This window comes from Vombatus ursinus, unplaced genomic scaffold (genome assembly GCF_900497805.2).
Source record: "Vombatus ursinus unplaced genomic scaffold, bare-nosed wombat genome assembly UNPS02014932.1, whole genome shotgun sequence".
Taxonomy (NCBI): domain Eukaryota; kingdom Metazoa; phylum Chordata; class Mammalia; order Diprotodontia; family Vombatidae; genus Vombatus; species Vombatus ursinus.
The window spans coordinates 4,434,301-4,448,616 of record NW_020954710.1 but is presented as its reverse complement, the minus strand read 5'-3'; the positions used below and the strand labels follow the sequence as shown (position 1 = coordinate 4,448,616).

Here is a 14,316-nt window from a genome sequence, read left to right as displayed (position 1 = left end):
CACACACACACACACACACACACACACACACACACACACACACACACGGCTGCGGCTGCATTTTCATTCATTCATTCACTGGCTGGCTCTTTGGCCCACATGGACAGTTCGAAATAAGAGTTTTTAACATTAAAACTTAACAAAACAACCAATAATGAGATCTTCTGAGAGTATATATGTATATGTGTGTTTTGGGGGTGTACCTTTTAAAGGGCCTCAGCGGGACAGCTAAGTGGTGCAGTGGATAGAATACCAGCCCTGGAGTCAGGAGGACCTGAGTTCAAATCTGGCCTCAGACCAGACACTTGACACTTACTAGCTGTGTGACCCTGAGCAAGTCACTTAACCCCATTGCCTAGCCAAAATAAATAAATAAATAAAATAAAGGGCCTCAGCTAGGCAGTTAAAGAAGCAGTGGTTGCTACGCTGGGGAGTTAGGGACCTTCAGAGGAAGTCTTTCATCCCACGAGGTTGACCTCAGGGAACGCAGCCATCCCCAGAACAATCCTTGGCACTAAAGTCAGTGACTGGATGCTATTGCGTTGACTGAATAATTAAATTCAGCCAATACTGAGGCAATTACTTGTCTGGAAAGCTGGGGGTGGAGGTGGACTAGAAAGTCCTTTTGTTTTGTGATGCTGTAAATCACGTCACTGCCCTGGGCCTCAGGTTCCCCATCTGTAAAATATAATAACAATAGCATTTCTGTGGTGTGCTACTATGTGACAGGCACGGGTGCTACGCACTTCATGAATATTCTTCATTTGATCCTCACAACAACCACTGGAGGTAGGCGCTGTTATTATCCCCATTTTAAAGTGGAGGAAAATGAGACAAGCAGAGGCAAAGTGACTTGCCCAGGGTGACACAGCTAATATGTGTCTGAGGCTGGATTTGAACTCAAGTCTTCCTAACTCTAGGCCCTGCACTCTGAGGTTCCTTCCAGCTTTAGCCCTAATGATGTGATATCACATATCTTCCCTGTAACTCAGTTTCCTCACTTGTAAAATGAGGGAATTGGACCAGATGGTCCCTGGGGCCCCTTCTGGCTATAGAACTATGATATGACCTATGCTGTGTGACTCGGTGCCTAGCACCATGCTGGATGCTGGGGAGGGAATCCAAGATCTCAAGGTGGGAAGGAACCTCAGGGGCCCTGACCAAGAATCCCTTCTCCACATCCCTGACAAGCAGTCTTTGTTCCAGCCCTCCACTGAGGCCCTTCTGAGGCGGTCCACGGCGCTTCCGGATAGCTTGGATGATTAGGACATTTTTCCCAACATCAAAGCAAATCTGCCTCTCTGTAATTTCCACGCATTGTTCCTGCTTCTGCCTTATGGGCCAAGCAAAACAAAGCAAATCCGGTTTCCCCATGATGGCCCTCCAAGTACTCAAAATCAGTGCTCATAGTTATTATATGTAGAAATAGAAAGCACCTCGCTCCCCAACTCCCTCACCATCTTTTTAGGGGAGGGGAAAGAGAGGGATGATGGGAATTGGTATTCCTCCTGCTCCCAGGCATCTCACAGCCTGGGAACTCCTTCCACCAGGTCTCGCCTTCTGCTGGTAAACGACAGGTGAGCAGGAAATTCTCTCTCTTTGATGCGGAGCTTGAGAAATAGTGTCTAATAAGCTCTATCAGTATTTAGCTGTGTAACCTTTGGGAAATGACTTAACCTCTTTGGTATTTAATAATTTCATCTGCAGAATGGGGATAATAATTTCTGATCTGCCTGAAGGCTAGAGCCTGAATCAGATGGTTTTTTGAATCCCTTTTGAAATGAAAGAGAGTTTGGGGGCGAGACTGGGTGATCAGCTGGCTATTTAGGCTGGTCACCTGAGACCATGGGGTCATCATCCTCAGTTCTGTAAAGTCTGCTTTTTTATTCTACTCACAGGTGGAGCAAGCTCAGGGGAGCTGATTCATACTGAGCAAACTCACAAGGTCCTGATTTCTGTCTAACCCAGAATGCAGGCTATGAATTTATAGTGGAAGCTATGTCTAGCAAGATAACAGCAAAAGGCAGGAGACCAGATCAGAGGTCAGAAAGTTGCTCGGTCAGCATAGGATTATAGAACACGGGGAATGAGTTATTTCCATCAAGCTGCAGTAGCCAACTTGTCATCTTCATTTTAAAAAGGTTTGTTGATACTCTTAAATTGTACATCCCTGTTACTTTCCAGTGACTCACCCTTCTGACCTAGAAACCTCCCTCATAACAAGGAAGTCAAACAAAACAAAATCAACTCATTGGCTGTGTCTGAAAATGCGTGCCTCATTCTATAACTGTAGTCCACCACCTCTTTCAAAAGCATCACCAACTGACATTCTCTTCTATGGAATTACAGGGCATAGAACTTCAAGGGAAACTCTTTTTACAGACAAAGAAACTGAGGCTCAGGAAGGCAGACCTTCTTTTCTCAGGCCACACAGCTAGTAAGTAGCAGAACCAGGTTTCCCATTCTAAACCCAGGGTACTTTCCACCATGTGAAGACTATAGTTGCCCAGATAAAAAATAAGCAACATTTCTAAAGCACCCTACGGTCTGCAGAGAGCTTCGTGCCTATGATCTTATTTGATCATGATAACCCAACTATTAAGTGTACAGATAATATATATAGTAAATATAATGTTATATGCTATAGGGGGGCTAGGTGGTGTCATAGTGCATAGAGCACCAGACCTGAGTCAGGAAGACTCATCTTCTGAGTTCAAATCCAGCGTCAGACACATATTAGCTGTGTGACCCTGGGCAAGTCACTTTGCCATGTTTGCCTCAGTTCCTTATCTGTAAAATGAGCTGGAGACAAAAATGGCAAACCATGTGCATGCCATGTGCCCAAGAAAGAACGCAGGAGGGAGCTGGAATGGGGGGGGTGGCATGGGAGAGGGGGTCCTGGAACCCCCTAAATGAGGTCACAAAAAGTTGGATACAACTGAACAATATAATATATACTGTCATATACTATACATTATAAACTATACTATGTAGTATACATTATTTTTTATATATGTATATGTATCTCTATATCTATCTCTGTATGATATTTGTAGCAAGTACCAACCAATAGGTACTTTGCACAAATATCCTCATTTTACAACTGATAGATCTGAGGTCCAGTGGACAAAGTCACTCAGGTCGGTGGTCAGGTACAGAGTCAGGATTTGAACTTGGGACCTCCAACTGTTGTGGTCTAGGGGTGCTGGGAACCCCAAAATCCAAGGGTACAAGGTGGGAGTCTGCCTCCAAAGAATTTGACCACTCAAGCCTTCTTTCAGTCAAGTAGCAAATTTACTGTTAACACCAAAAGAAACGGGACAGACTCCTAGCGAGTCTGCTGACTTTGTGAAGCCAACATAATGGAGCCAGATTTTAAGAATCTGCGTATTTGATGAGGATAAAATGGATATTTTTATACAGAAAGACGGTGGGTAGATCTGGATGGGATCTAGGAGAGGCAAGTAACCTGGGGTGGTCCAGAGGAAAAAGAGAAAGGGGTCTAGATGGGATTAAGGAGTGTCAAGTAAGCTAATTAAGGTGGGCTGGGGTGGGCCAGATGCCTTGGAAAGTGTGGGAGAATTCAGGGCTTTTCCTTTTTAGGATCCAGAGCCCAAAGACATGGTCTTTGCTATTTACGGGCTCAGATACCATCCCCATCACAACTGTGCATATTTGCATAAACTCCGCGTTGCACACTTAATAAATGCGTGATTATTTGCACCTAAGCTTCCCCCTTCCAGGGTGGGTGCCCAAGAGCGGTGGGGCCCGGAAGCCCTGCCTGGTCAGGCTAGGCCTGGTTCCCTTCCAGGACTGCCTCGCCCTTGACAATCCCTGCGGACCCCGAGCCCCGCCCCTCGAAGAGGGACTCCCTACTCCTTCAGAACTACGACTCCCAGAGTGCACGGCGGGCCACGCCTAGTGACGTCACGGCCAGCGCCCAGCGGAGCCGCAGGGCCTGAACGAGAGGCTGCGCCCCGCAAGCGCTGGGGGCACTCTGCACCCTCTCGGAGCTCGTGGAGATCTTCCAGTTAGCTCCGGCGGCCGGCTCCGAAGCGGGAAGTCGGGGCGTGTGCGGTAGGTGTGGGGAGCGGGCGACGCGCCCCTCCCCTCCACGGCCTGACGCGGCCTGATGATGTCACGGCGCATCATGGCGGCGGCGGCGGCTCCGAGAAGGTGAAGGTGAGTGAGCGCGGGCGGCGGCAGCGCTGCCGGGGAAGGCCGAGGGGCCTGGCCGGCGCTGAACCCCCAGGCCTCCACTCGCATCCCCCAGCCCCAGCCAGGCCCGCGTTCTCGGCCCGCGCCCCTTCCTCCCCTGCGGCTTCCCCAATGCTGGACCCTCCCCACCCTCCCCTGCATGCGACCCCTCCCGCCCCCGTGCCAGGCCCCCCTCCCCTCCGTATCAGTGCCCCTCCTCCGTGACAGGCCACCCCTTCCCTCCATACCAGGTCACCCTCCCATGCCAGGTCTCCTTCCCTCCGTATCCGTGCCCTTCCTTTGTGTCAGGCCCCCTCCCCTCCATACCAGGCCCCCCTCCCCCCTCCCAGCCCCCCCCCCCCCATGCCAACTCCCCCCCCCATTCCAGCCTCCCTCCTGTGTTTTTTCTTGGGCACATGGCATGCACATGTGCCCAGCCCAGGTGTGTTGTGATGCCCCAGGGTTAGTGAGTTCCTCCAGTCAGTACCTGCCCTTGCTCTCCGCCCCAACTTGCTGGCATATGTCCTTGCAAGAGGCCTATCTGAGCCCAGAGGTGGTTTTTGTTTGGAGTCCTAATCTGATTAGAGGGGCCTGATCCCGGTCCAAGCCTCCTGGTAACTGCTCCACCTTTCTTTCTGACAGTTCTGGGGACTGGGTGGATTCATCGCAGTGGCCTGTGAAAGTGAGAAATGCCCGGATCCTTCCCTTCTTTTCCAGGCCAGCAGAGTTCATGATGTCAGCCTTGTGAAAACAATCCACCTCTCGAAAAGTAAGTCTTGGTTTCTCGGGGCCTGTCCTGCCTTAAGCTGTCGGGGAGCAGCCGAGGCTGCACGTGCAATCCTGGGCTGGAAGTAAATGAGATTAGGAGAATGTCACAGATCCAGTGAGGCACCCCTTGAATTGAGTCTTGGCATAGCATGATTTCACACTGGAATCCTTTCTGTCTTTATGAGAGAAAACCAAGTTGGGTCAAACCTTTTGTCCTGTGAGCTAGTTCTGCTATTTGGGGCACCCACCGAATGTTATTTCACTCCAACCAAATGGAACTGATTTGATATGTTGTGAAACAAGGAAAGTAAGTATTGGAATTGAAAATAAATACTCTGGCAAATCTCTCTTTCCTGGTCTCTCTGTTCTCTCCAGCATTGTGATTCTTCATCGTCTCCATATTGTTCATTTCTAACTTTGGCTGGAAAAATCTCTCCTTCATCTCCATTCTTTTCATTTTTTTTTTTCCATTTTAATTTCTCAGCTTCTCCTTCTCTGTATCAGTTACATTGGTGGACGGTCCTGTGGATCCTTTTTTTCTCTTTTCCTGCTAGAAGTTGCTCTGCATAAAATTGGGTAAGAAAATGGTGTGAATTCAGGCATTGCATTTCATACCCAAAGCCACATGAGAGGTTTTTCCTTCATCCTCACTCCTACATCCCCAGATACCTAACTGACCTCAATTAAACTCAGGTATGAGCTAGCCTGATGATTACCTGGGAGTAGATCATGCTAATGGTAATTGAAACATAGAATTGGGTTTGTTTTTGGGCTCAGACATAGCAAGACCTTGACAGTTCTGATAAAGCCTTCTTAAAGTGAAGTTGAAATGGCCATGAATCAGGGTTTCCAACTTTAGCAGAACTTTATCATCTAAGCCATGTGACAGCCCTTGGTCTACAGTACTACAATACTAAGGAATTCCTTAGCGTTATGAACAGATCTGACCCATGTGATTTAGTAGATATTCTGTAGAGAGTGGCCTGATGCACATAGACATGAAATGATTTGCCCAGGACTGCATGGTTAAGTTTCAGTGGCGGAATTTAAATTCAGGTCTTTCTGACTCCAAACTCAGCATATTATCTATGGCACCCAGGTGTTCTCTGCCTTCTGAAATTATAAGACTGTTATCTGCTATGTGCCCAGGGGAAGGGCCCTGCTTGCCTGAAGCCTTCCTGGAAGTGGGAAGCTCTCAGGCCCTTCCAGAAGAGTTGCAGGGGTAGTGTGGGAGGAAGCCAGAGTGAGGAATTCCAGAGCTAGGGAAGGGAAGCTTTGGGTACTTTTGTTTATTCTGCCACATTCTTGGCTTCCTTTTGTGGAATAAATTCATGCTTGAGATCCTGAGCCCCAAATGTTAGGTGATGCATTCAGGTTAGGCTAAGTTCATTGTTAACTTAAGAAAACGGGACATATCTGCCAAGGATGATAAGCTTACTAGGCTATTACTCTGACTATAATTTCCTTTTGTGTAATAACACCACCCCACCCCCTTATATTGTTAAGCCCCCGGAGGGCAGAGACTGTCTTTTTCTTATTTATATCTCCAGCCCTTAGTACTGTGATTGGAACATAGTAGGTGCTTAACAAGTGTTTTTTTGACCCAGCTACAAATCTCAGAGGGCAAGCAGCTGAATAAAATGGAGCGAGTTAGATTTCGTGGAAATTGGGGAGTTGAGGAAGTTAATATTTCTCCTGATTAAGGAGAATTAATTTGTGGCAGATCAAGGGCTTGATTGGGTTGGCTAGGATAGCCGAGGGAGCCGGGAGACACTTCCTATCCCAGGTGTTTCCAGGACCAATTGAGTGCAGCAACTAGGAGCATTGTGAGGACATTCCCTACTGAGGAAGGAAAACTCTAAGGAGTTGTAAGTTTTTTCTCACTCCCTTTACATCTAAGAATTTTACATTTTCACTGAGCTGCTTTCATTTCATTTCCTTGGGTAACTCATCTGCCTTTTAGTTTTCACTTGCCATATGCTAATGCTTCTGGTTTCAAGCCCTTAAGTCTCACAAATGATCACCAAATCACTAAAAAGCACCTCATTACAAATGCCGACTAGTTTTCAGGTAACCCACTTCCAAAAGTAGTTTGTCTTCTGGGCAAATAAGTATTTAGTTCCTATAGGGAAAGTTGTCTTATTAGAAGACTCTGACTTCAGGGATTTACCTCAAGGCCAAGTACTGGGTTGATGGAGATGGGGAAGGAAATATGTTTTGATACTCTGGAATTTGGGTAGTAAGTAAACTTGGGAAGGCAGAACCCTCTAGTGTCCTTTATGTGTGCCTGTTTTCTGCCTCAGTTGTGTGGCTTTTTGCCCTGTTTGCTTGGTTTTTCCTGCAGTGTGGGTATAGTCTGCCCAGCCCTTACACAGCTGTGAGTACAGTTGCTATGGGCTAAGGACTTCATCCTGGAGTCTGATCACACAGCAGACCTTTGGCCCCCATGAAGTGGAAGAGTGTGGCCTCATTTTGTTTCCAGTTTTCTCTCTTCAGCATGTAGCTGGTTTTCTCCTTGTTCAGCCACCCCTGGGTAACTTCCAAGGAAAAGAAAGTAGCTCCATAGCCCTAGGAGACCCCTAAGAAAGAAACAGTAGTGGTAAGTGAAGTGGGATCAATCATGTCTCCTCCAGGAGTCCAATCTGCTGCCTTCCTCCTTACCTCACTTGAGGCTTTTCCTCATCTCTTCACTCAGCATCACTCTTTCAATCTGTTCCTTCAAATTGATTTTGGCAGTCTCTTGTCATCTACTCTTCCTAGATGTTCTTTCCACCTCTGAGAGAGTTTTTTACAGATGCTAGTGAGCAGCTCTGATGCTGTCCATACTACAGTCACTGCCCCCCATCCCCTTGGGCGTGGCTTCATTTTGTATTTCCCTATCCCTTGCAAGATTGAGAGCAGGAATGGGGAAGTGGAACAGCTGGCAGAGGCAGGGGGACCTTGGCAAGAGGGGCCTTTACCTGCTAGGTATCAAAGGTAAATTGGGTATGCTGTCTGAAGATGTTTGCAATGGTTATTGACAGGTCCTATCCCCCTCACCCCCTATTCTGAGTTCTGATTGGGCCTTGGGGGTTTTTGCCATGGTATCTGATCTGTCTTTTCTTTTTCCATAACTTCTCAGGCCAAAGCTGAACCATAATAGTGCTTTCAGAAAGAGATTCAGTTCAGTAGACAATCATTGCCCTCTGCCACGTTCATAACATTGCTTAGATGTCAGGGAAATGGGCAAATCGGAGAGTTCCGACTTTCAGCAGCTTCATTATTCTGGGGGAGTACAGCATGGACAAGTAAATACAAGGCAGCTTGAAGGTGGAAAAAGTGCTGAAAACTGAGAGATTAGGAAAGGATGATGCCCAAATGAACCTTGGGGAGGACTGGGAATTCTTAGGATGAAAAGATGAGAGAAAAGATGTTCCAGTCATTGGGGGCAGCCTATGTAGAAGTGTGGAGATGAAATTGTGAATTCAGGCAGCATCTGTTGAGAGTTTGGCAAAGGTAGATTTGGAGTTGGATTGTGCTGGGGTGGAGTGCTCGCTTAGCACGTTGGCCGTAGATGACCAGCAGTTCCTTGACTACAGTGCCATAGAATCTTAGAGCTGGATCAGGCCTCAACGGTCACCTGGCCCCGCCCATACCTGTGTCTGGAGTCCCCACACCATGTGCCCAGCTCGGGGTCCTCCAGCCTGCACAAAGCGCTCCAGTGATGGGCAAATCCATCTCCTGAGGCAGCTCTGCCTCTTTTGGATGGCTCCAGATGTTAGGAAGCTTTCTTTCTGTCCAACTGAAGTCCACCTCCCTATCACTTCCATCCATTGGCCTTGGTTCTGTCCTCTGGGGCCAAGGAAGCAAGTCTGCTTCTGTTTCCTCACGATGACCCCTTTCAACATTAAAACATAGGAATTTACTGTCCCATAAGTCTTTTTAGGCTAATCACTCTTGTTTCCTTCAGTTAATCTTCGCCCAGCATGCTTTTGACTCTTCTCATCATCCATATTGTTGCTCTGGTTGGTTTCCAGGTGGTCACTGTCACATGTTAAGAACTGGCATTCCCCAAGTATTTCAGACAGGGTCTGACCAGGGTTCAGAATGCAGTGTGATTGACTGCTCTCTCATTCTAGGTCCTAGATTTCTTTTAAGGCAATCAGGAATCAAACTGGGTTTTTCAGTTGCCACATCACATCCTTCACCGGGCTGCCAGGAATGCAGCCCTGTCCAGAGGTCAGGCTTTCGTTAGTGGTTTTATACCAAATCGCCTCCGTGCAGATTAGAGAAGGCAGCTCTATTCTCTTTCTCATTTGACGGAGCCTCTCCTGGAAGCTTAGGGAGTTTATGATTTGCTCAGAATGCCCCCCACGAGATTCTGACGGCTGAGTCAGGAGGCTGAGGGTCCTTCCACATTGATTTCAGGTCTCCAGTGGGAGATGTGGTCATCTCCATGGTCCTTTCCTCAGGTCTCAGCTCTGATCCTCTTGACCTTACCTTTCCCAGGTTCCTTTCAGAGTTCTGCATCATCTGAATGATGGCTAAGATCAAGCAATTGGAGGCTAATTTTACTCTCTGTTTTATGGGAAAGGATGAAAGAGGAGTCTAGCCTCTGGAAGTAGTTATTTAGGTCTCCTTCCTCCAATCCAGGAAAAAAAAAACAACCTACCTGAAGGTATTTGATGTAGAGCACCGTGTGGTACAGTGGAAAGAGGAGTGAACTTGGCAGTCCTAGAATGTGGGTTCAAATCCTGTTACCACTTGCCACTTGGGGGACCTTGGCACAATCGCACAATTCACTTCACATCTTGGGTTCCAGGATCCCGTCTATAAAAGGAGGGGGTTGGACTGGATGGGCCCTGAGGCCTCTTCCAGGAGCACGGGGACGTGTGGCGTTGTCGGCCTCACCGACTGTGCTTTTCTCCGCAGCGCAATGTCCCTGATCTTCTCTCACTCCAACCCCATCGTTTCAATCAAGAAGGACAAAAGACACATGGCTGAGGTGAATGCGTCTCCACTCAAGCACTTTGTCACCGCCAAGAAGAAGATCAATGGCATTTTTGAACAGCTGGGGGCGTATATTCAGGAGAGCGCCACCTTTCTAGAGGGTAAGTTGTCTCTGACGCAGCCAGGTGTAATGATAGTGTTCTGAGCATTTTATTTAGGCCCCACGGGATGTTTGGTGCCATTGTCTCGTGGATTCATCCCCACGCTTACGGTCAGAATTAAGAAGGTTCCTGAGAGCTTGGTGAGGGTGGAGGATGCTGTTTCGGTCACTGCCTCCCATCCCCCTGGCTGGGATTTAGATTCTTAAGGAAACCTTGACCCGGACCACCAGGATTTTAGGATTAAGACCTGGTAGGGACCTAGCCCAGCCCCTTCATTTGGCAGATGAAGGCCAGAGACTCACCCAAGGCCACACAGGTGGTAAATGGATAACCTGGAATTCGGACCCAGGTCATCTGAGTCCAGATCCAGTGTTAAGCCTGGCCAACGACTGCGCTTCATCTTATAGGCTAGCTTCTAATTTGGGGACAGTTTCTGGTCCCAGGCTTATGGGGAGAGGGAGTAGCTTCCTCTGGGTCTGCCGGCTGCAGATTCCAACCTGGACAATTACTGCTTTTGGGCTTATCTCCCCACACCTCAGTCTCCCTGCCTCTGCTGTAGCAGCTGTTAATCAGGATCATCGACTTGAGCTGGACAGGACCCTGGAGATTCCAGAACCTAACCTCTCTTACACAGGTGGCCTTACCTAATCGGGGTCACAGGTGATAACAGCTCAGATTTGAAGCCAGGCCCAGACACAATAGGAAGTTTTAAACACACTTCTGTTTCTCTGAATAGATTGTGTGTTTTCCCTCGTTAGCATGGTCTCACTTTGTAAAGTCTCAAAAATCTGTCTTAACTGCCTTTCCTGTGAAATGAGAAGGCTGGCTGGCAGGCAGCAAGCATTTATCAAGTATATACTATGTGCCAGGCTAAGCTAAGCACCTGGAGATATACAGTGAAGCATAAAGACACTGCCTGCCCTCAGGGAGCTTACATTCTAACAAGGAAAGACAACATTCAAAAGGGAGTGGAAAACAGGGGGTTTTTGTTTGGGGGAGATGGAGACAAAAGTGGAAGCAAACCAGGATGGGGAATGAAGACGGGCTGGCCCAGGAAGAACTCAGTAGTGGGAGAAGGGGCAGGGGAATGTGTGAGGAAAGGCAGCTGAGGCATAATGGCAATGCTCAGAGGATCTCCCAGGTTGTTTTCAGCCTTGCCATTCTATGATTCCATTGGATGATGGAGTCGAACAAGGGCTAAATTTAGAACCAGAGGACTAGAGTCCAGGCCCCCTGCTGTTTACAACCTCTGTGACCTTTCATCTCTAAAGAGAGGAAGGCGGGGCCAGATGGGTGACCTCTGAGCTCCCTTTTGCTCTCAGCCAGTGCTCTAGGCTGTCGCCCAGATGTTGGCAGGGGATCCCAATGTCACCTGTGGGGCGCGTAGCCTTGCTGTCATTATTCTGATTTCTTGTGAATTCTGGGTAGCCTCCAGGCTCTCTACACTCTGACTCCATGACTGGTCTGGTTTTGTCCAGGCCTCATTGGTGTAAGAAACTTCCCGGTGGGGGGGGAGTCCTTCCACTAGTTCGAAGAGGCCACTCCTTTGTACCTTTTTTTTTTTGTAGTGAGGCAATCGGGGTTGAGTGACTTGCCCAAGATCACACAGCTAGTACATGTCAAGTGTTTGGTCTGAGGCCGGATTTGAACTCAGGTCCTCCTGACTTCAGGGCCGGTGTTCTATTCACTGCGCCACCTAGCTGCCCCTGTATCTTATAGTCTTAAGAGTTGCTCAGGCTACTGAGCACGAGAAGTTATAAAAGTGCTTCCCGTGGTTACCCAGCCAGCATGAGTCCTGAGCATGCGAGTCAGGAAAACCTTGGGTTCAAATCTCACCTCTGACCCTTATTAGATATGTTACCTTGAGAAAGGCATGTCTCTCTGAGCTTCAGTTTCCTCATCTGTAAAATGGGCACAATACTATCAATAGCACCTACTTCACAGGGTTACTAAGAAACTCAAATAAGACAGTGTTTGGAAAGGATTCTCAGACTTGAAAGTCCTCTCCCCAATCAGAGGATGTCTCTTGTAAAAGCCTCTTTGTGCATGTGAGTTGTTGGGTGTATGCTAAAGCCAACTCATGTCCACTCTGGTTTTTTCTTGTCCTTTGGATCACCCCAAGTTTTGATTCTTAAATCTTCTTTTTTCGTGATTCATAGCTATGTAGCATCCCAGGGGAGTGTTGGTCTTTAAAGGATGAGGTCTTGTGGCAGAAAAGAAGTTACTGAAAACACTCTGTGATTTGCCAAGAATTATCCAGCCTGTTGTTAAGTTATTTACTTCTGGGCCCAGCTTATTGTCATAAACTACTATGGATTTGACCAAGGCTTTTTTTGGACCGTGCCTCCAGGGATGGGGTCTTCCAAGTGTTTGTCTTATCAGATAGCATTGAACTTTCTCTGTGGGAGGGGCTGGCAGGAAGAGCAGAGCCCACCAGACCCCAGAATGTGCTCTCAATTAGCCTGGATTAAGAGCAGTATGGGTGTTGGACATTGCTTTTGATTTTGTTTTTAACACAGCACCTAGTGTCCAGCCAGCAGGGCTCCTGCTCATCAGTCAGACAGACATTCCAGAGGCTCCAGTCACTACTGTCACATTAAACTCATGGCTATAAAAGGGAGAAGTATCTGACCTTGGGCATATGGGCCGGGAGATGGTGTTGGCTCTTTGGCTTCTGGCATTGCCTGCTTGGCATTAGCAATGAGTCAAGTGTGCCAGGGCCGCCTACTTCATGTGTGCCAATTAGCATGTTTCAGATGCTTTAGGAGTGTGCAAAGAATCTGGGGCGTGTCAGCCTGATGGCATGTCAGTCAGTGTGTGAAGGAGCTCTGAAGATTTACTGACCTCTCCTACCTTAGCACAGCTAACTGGGAGTTGACTTCTTCAATCTGCTAAGAATGAGACAAGCCTCAATTTTGTTCCCATATCTGCCACTGCCTCAGTTTCTCTGTCTAGAAAGTTGGGCTTATCCTTACTGTCTCTCCTCCTTCTGTACTTCTGAGAAATAAGGAGATAATAAAGGTATAGAATGCTTATATCTCTTCTCCAGGGTGCTTCATAGCTTGAGGCTATTGTTAATGTTTTTCTTCTGGAATTGTTTTGACTACCTGCCTGTGTTTCATTTATTAATAAAAAACGTCCTATCAAACTTGAAACTTCACTGATCCTAGGCCCAGAGCTAAGTAAGAATTTCCATGGCCATCTGGTCTTCTTCTGCAGAAGCTTACCCTGGGGCCCAGGGAAGTTGGGTGATTTGCCCAAAGGCTCACAGGTTGTTATTGTTGTTTTTTGCTTGTTTTTTATAAATAATATTTTATTTTTTCCAGTTACATGTAAAGATAGTTTTCAACATTCATTTTTTATATGATTTTGAGTTCTAAGTTTTTCTCCCTCCCCTCCCCTTCCCAAGATGGCAAGCAATCTGATATAGGATATACATGTGCAGTCATCTTAAACATATTTCCACATTAGTCATGTTGTGAAAGAAGAAACAGAGCAAAAGGGGGAAACCACGGGAAAAAACCCAAAAGTGAAAATAGTGTGCTTTGCTCTGCATTCAGACTCCATCGTTCTTCCTCTGGATACGGATAGCATTTTCCATCATGACTCTTTTGGAATCGTCATGGATCATTGTAGTGCTGAGAAGACCAAAGACTCACAGTTCATAAAAGTCAGAGGCAGAATTTGAACCCAGCTCCTGTGACTCCTGAGTCTTTCCGTTAGCCCCAGTGCCTCTCCTGCATGTCTGACTCTGCCTTCATTTTGTTCCCACAGATACTCACAGAAATGTCGAGCTTGATCCGGTCACCACTGAGGAGCAGGTGCTGGAGGTCAAAGCCTACCTGTCCAAAGTGAAGGGCATCAGTGAGGTCTTGGCCCGGCGGCACATGAAGGTGGCCTTTTTTGGCAGGTGAGGCCTCGCCACCCTCAGCCCTTTTCCTTGGTTGACCCGAGGGTCCACACAGGCCCAGAACTCTATCCGAGGGTCCCGAGGCCTGCTTGGGGTCTAGAGAGCCCCTTTTAAAATAAAAGAGGATAAGGCTGAGCCAGGCTTCATCAGCAGACTGAGCTCACGTGAGCCGTCTGGGAACATCAGCTCTGCTTCTAGCTCCTCAGGGAGCAGGGGGAATAAGTAATTTAGCCTCTCAGCCCCCTCAGTTCACTTCATTCTTGCCATAGGGGGTTAATAGTACTGGATATTTTTGGGTATTTGACTGTTCTGTAACATTTATTGGGCAGTCTGGGAACATCAGCTCTGCTT

The 14,316-nt window shown here is 47.6% G+C and overlaps 1 protein-coding gene across 2 annotated transcripts in view; it reads left to right on the top strand.

Moving 5' to 3' along the window:
- The first annotated feature begins 4,130 nt into the window (after positions 1-4,130).
- MFN2 (mitofusin 2) overlaps positions 4,131-14,316 on the top strand; it is a 27,596-nt gene continuing 17,410 nt past the window's right edge. Inside the window, exons 1-5 of one of the 2 annotated variants that reach the window (XM_027843890.1) lie at positions 4,131-4,182; positions 4,840-4,966; positions 5,450-5,541; positions 9,877-10,055; positions 13,830-13,965. In XM_027843890.1, the coding sequence (XP_027699691.1) occupies positions 9,881-10,055; positions 13,830-13,965 (311 nt within the window). In that variant the 5' untranslated portion in view covers positions 4,131-4,182; positions 4,840-4,966; positions 5,450-5,541; positions 9,877-9,880. The remainder of the gene's footprint in view (positions 4,183-4,839; positions 4,967-5,449; positions 5,542-9,876; positions 10,056-13,829; positions 13,966-14,316) is intronic. The other variant, XM_027843889.1, reaches the window with a different exon arrangement.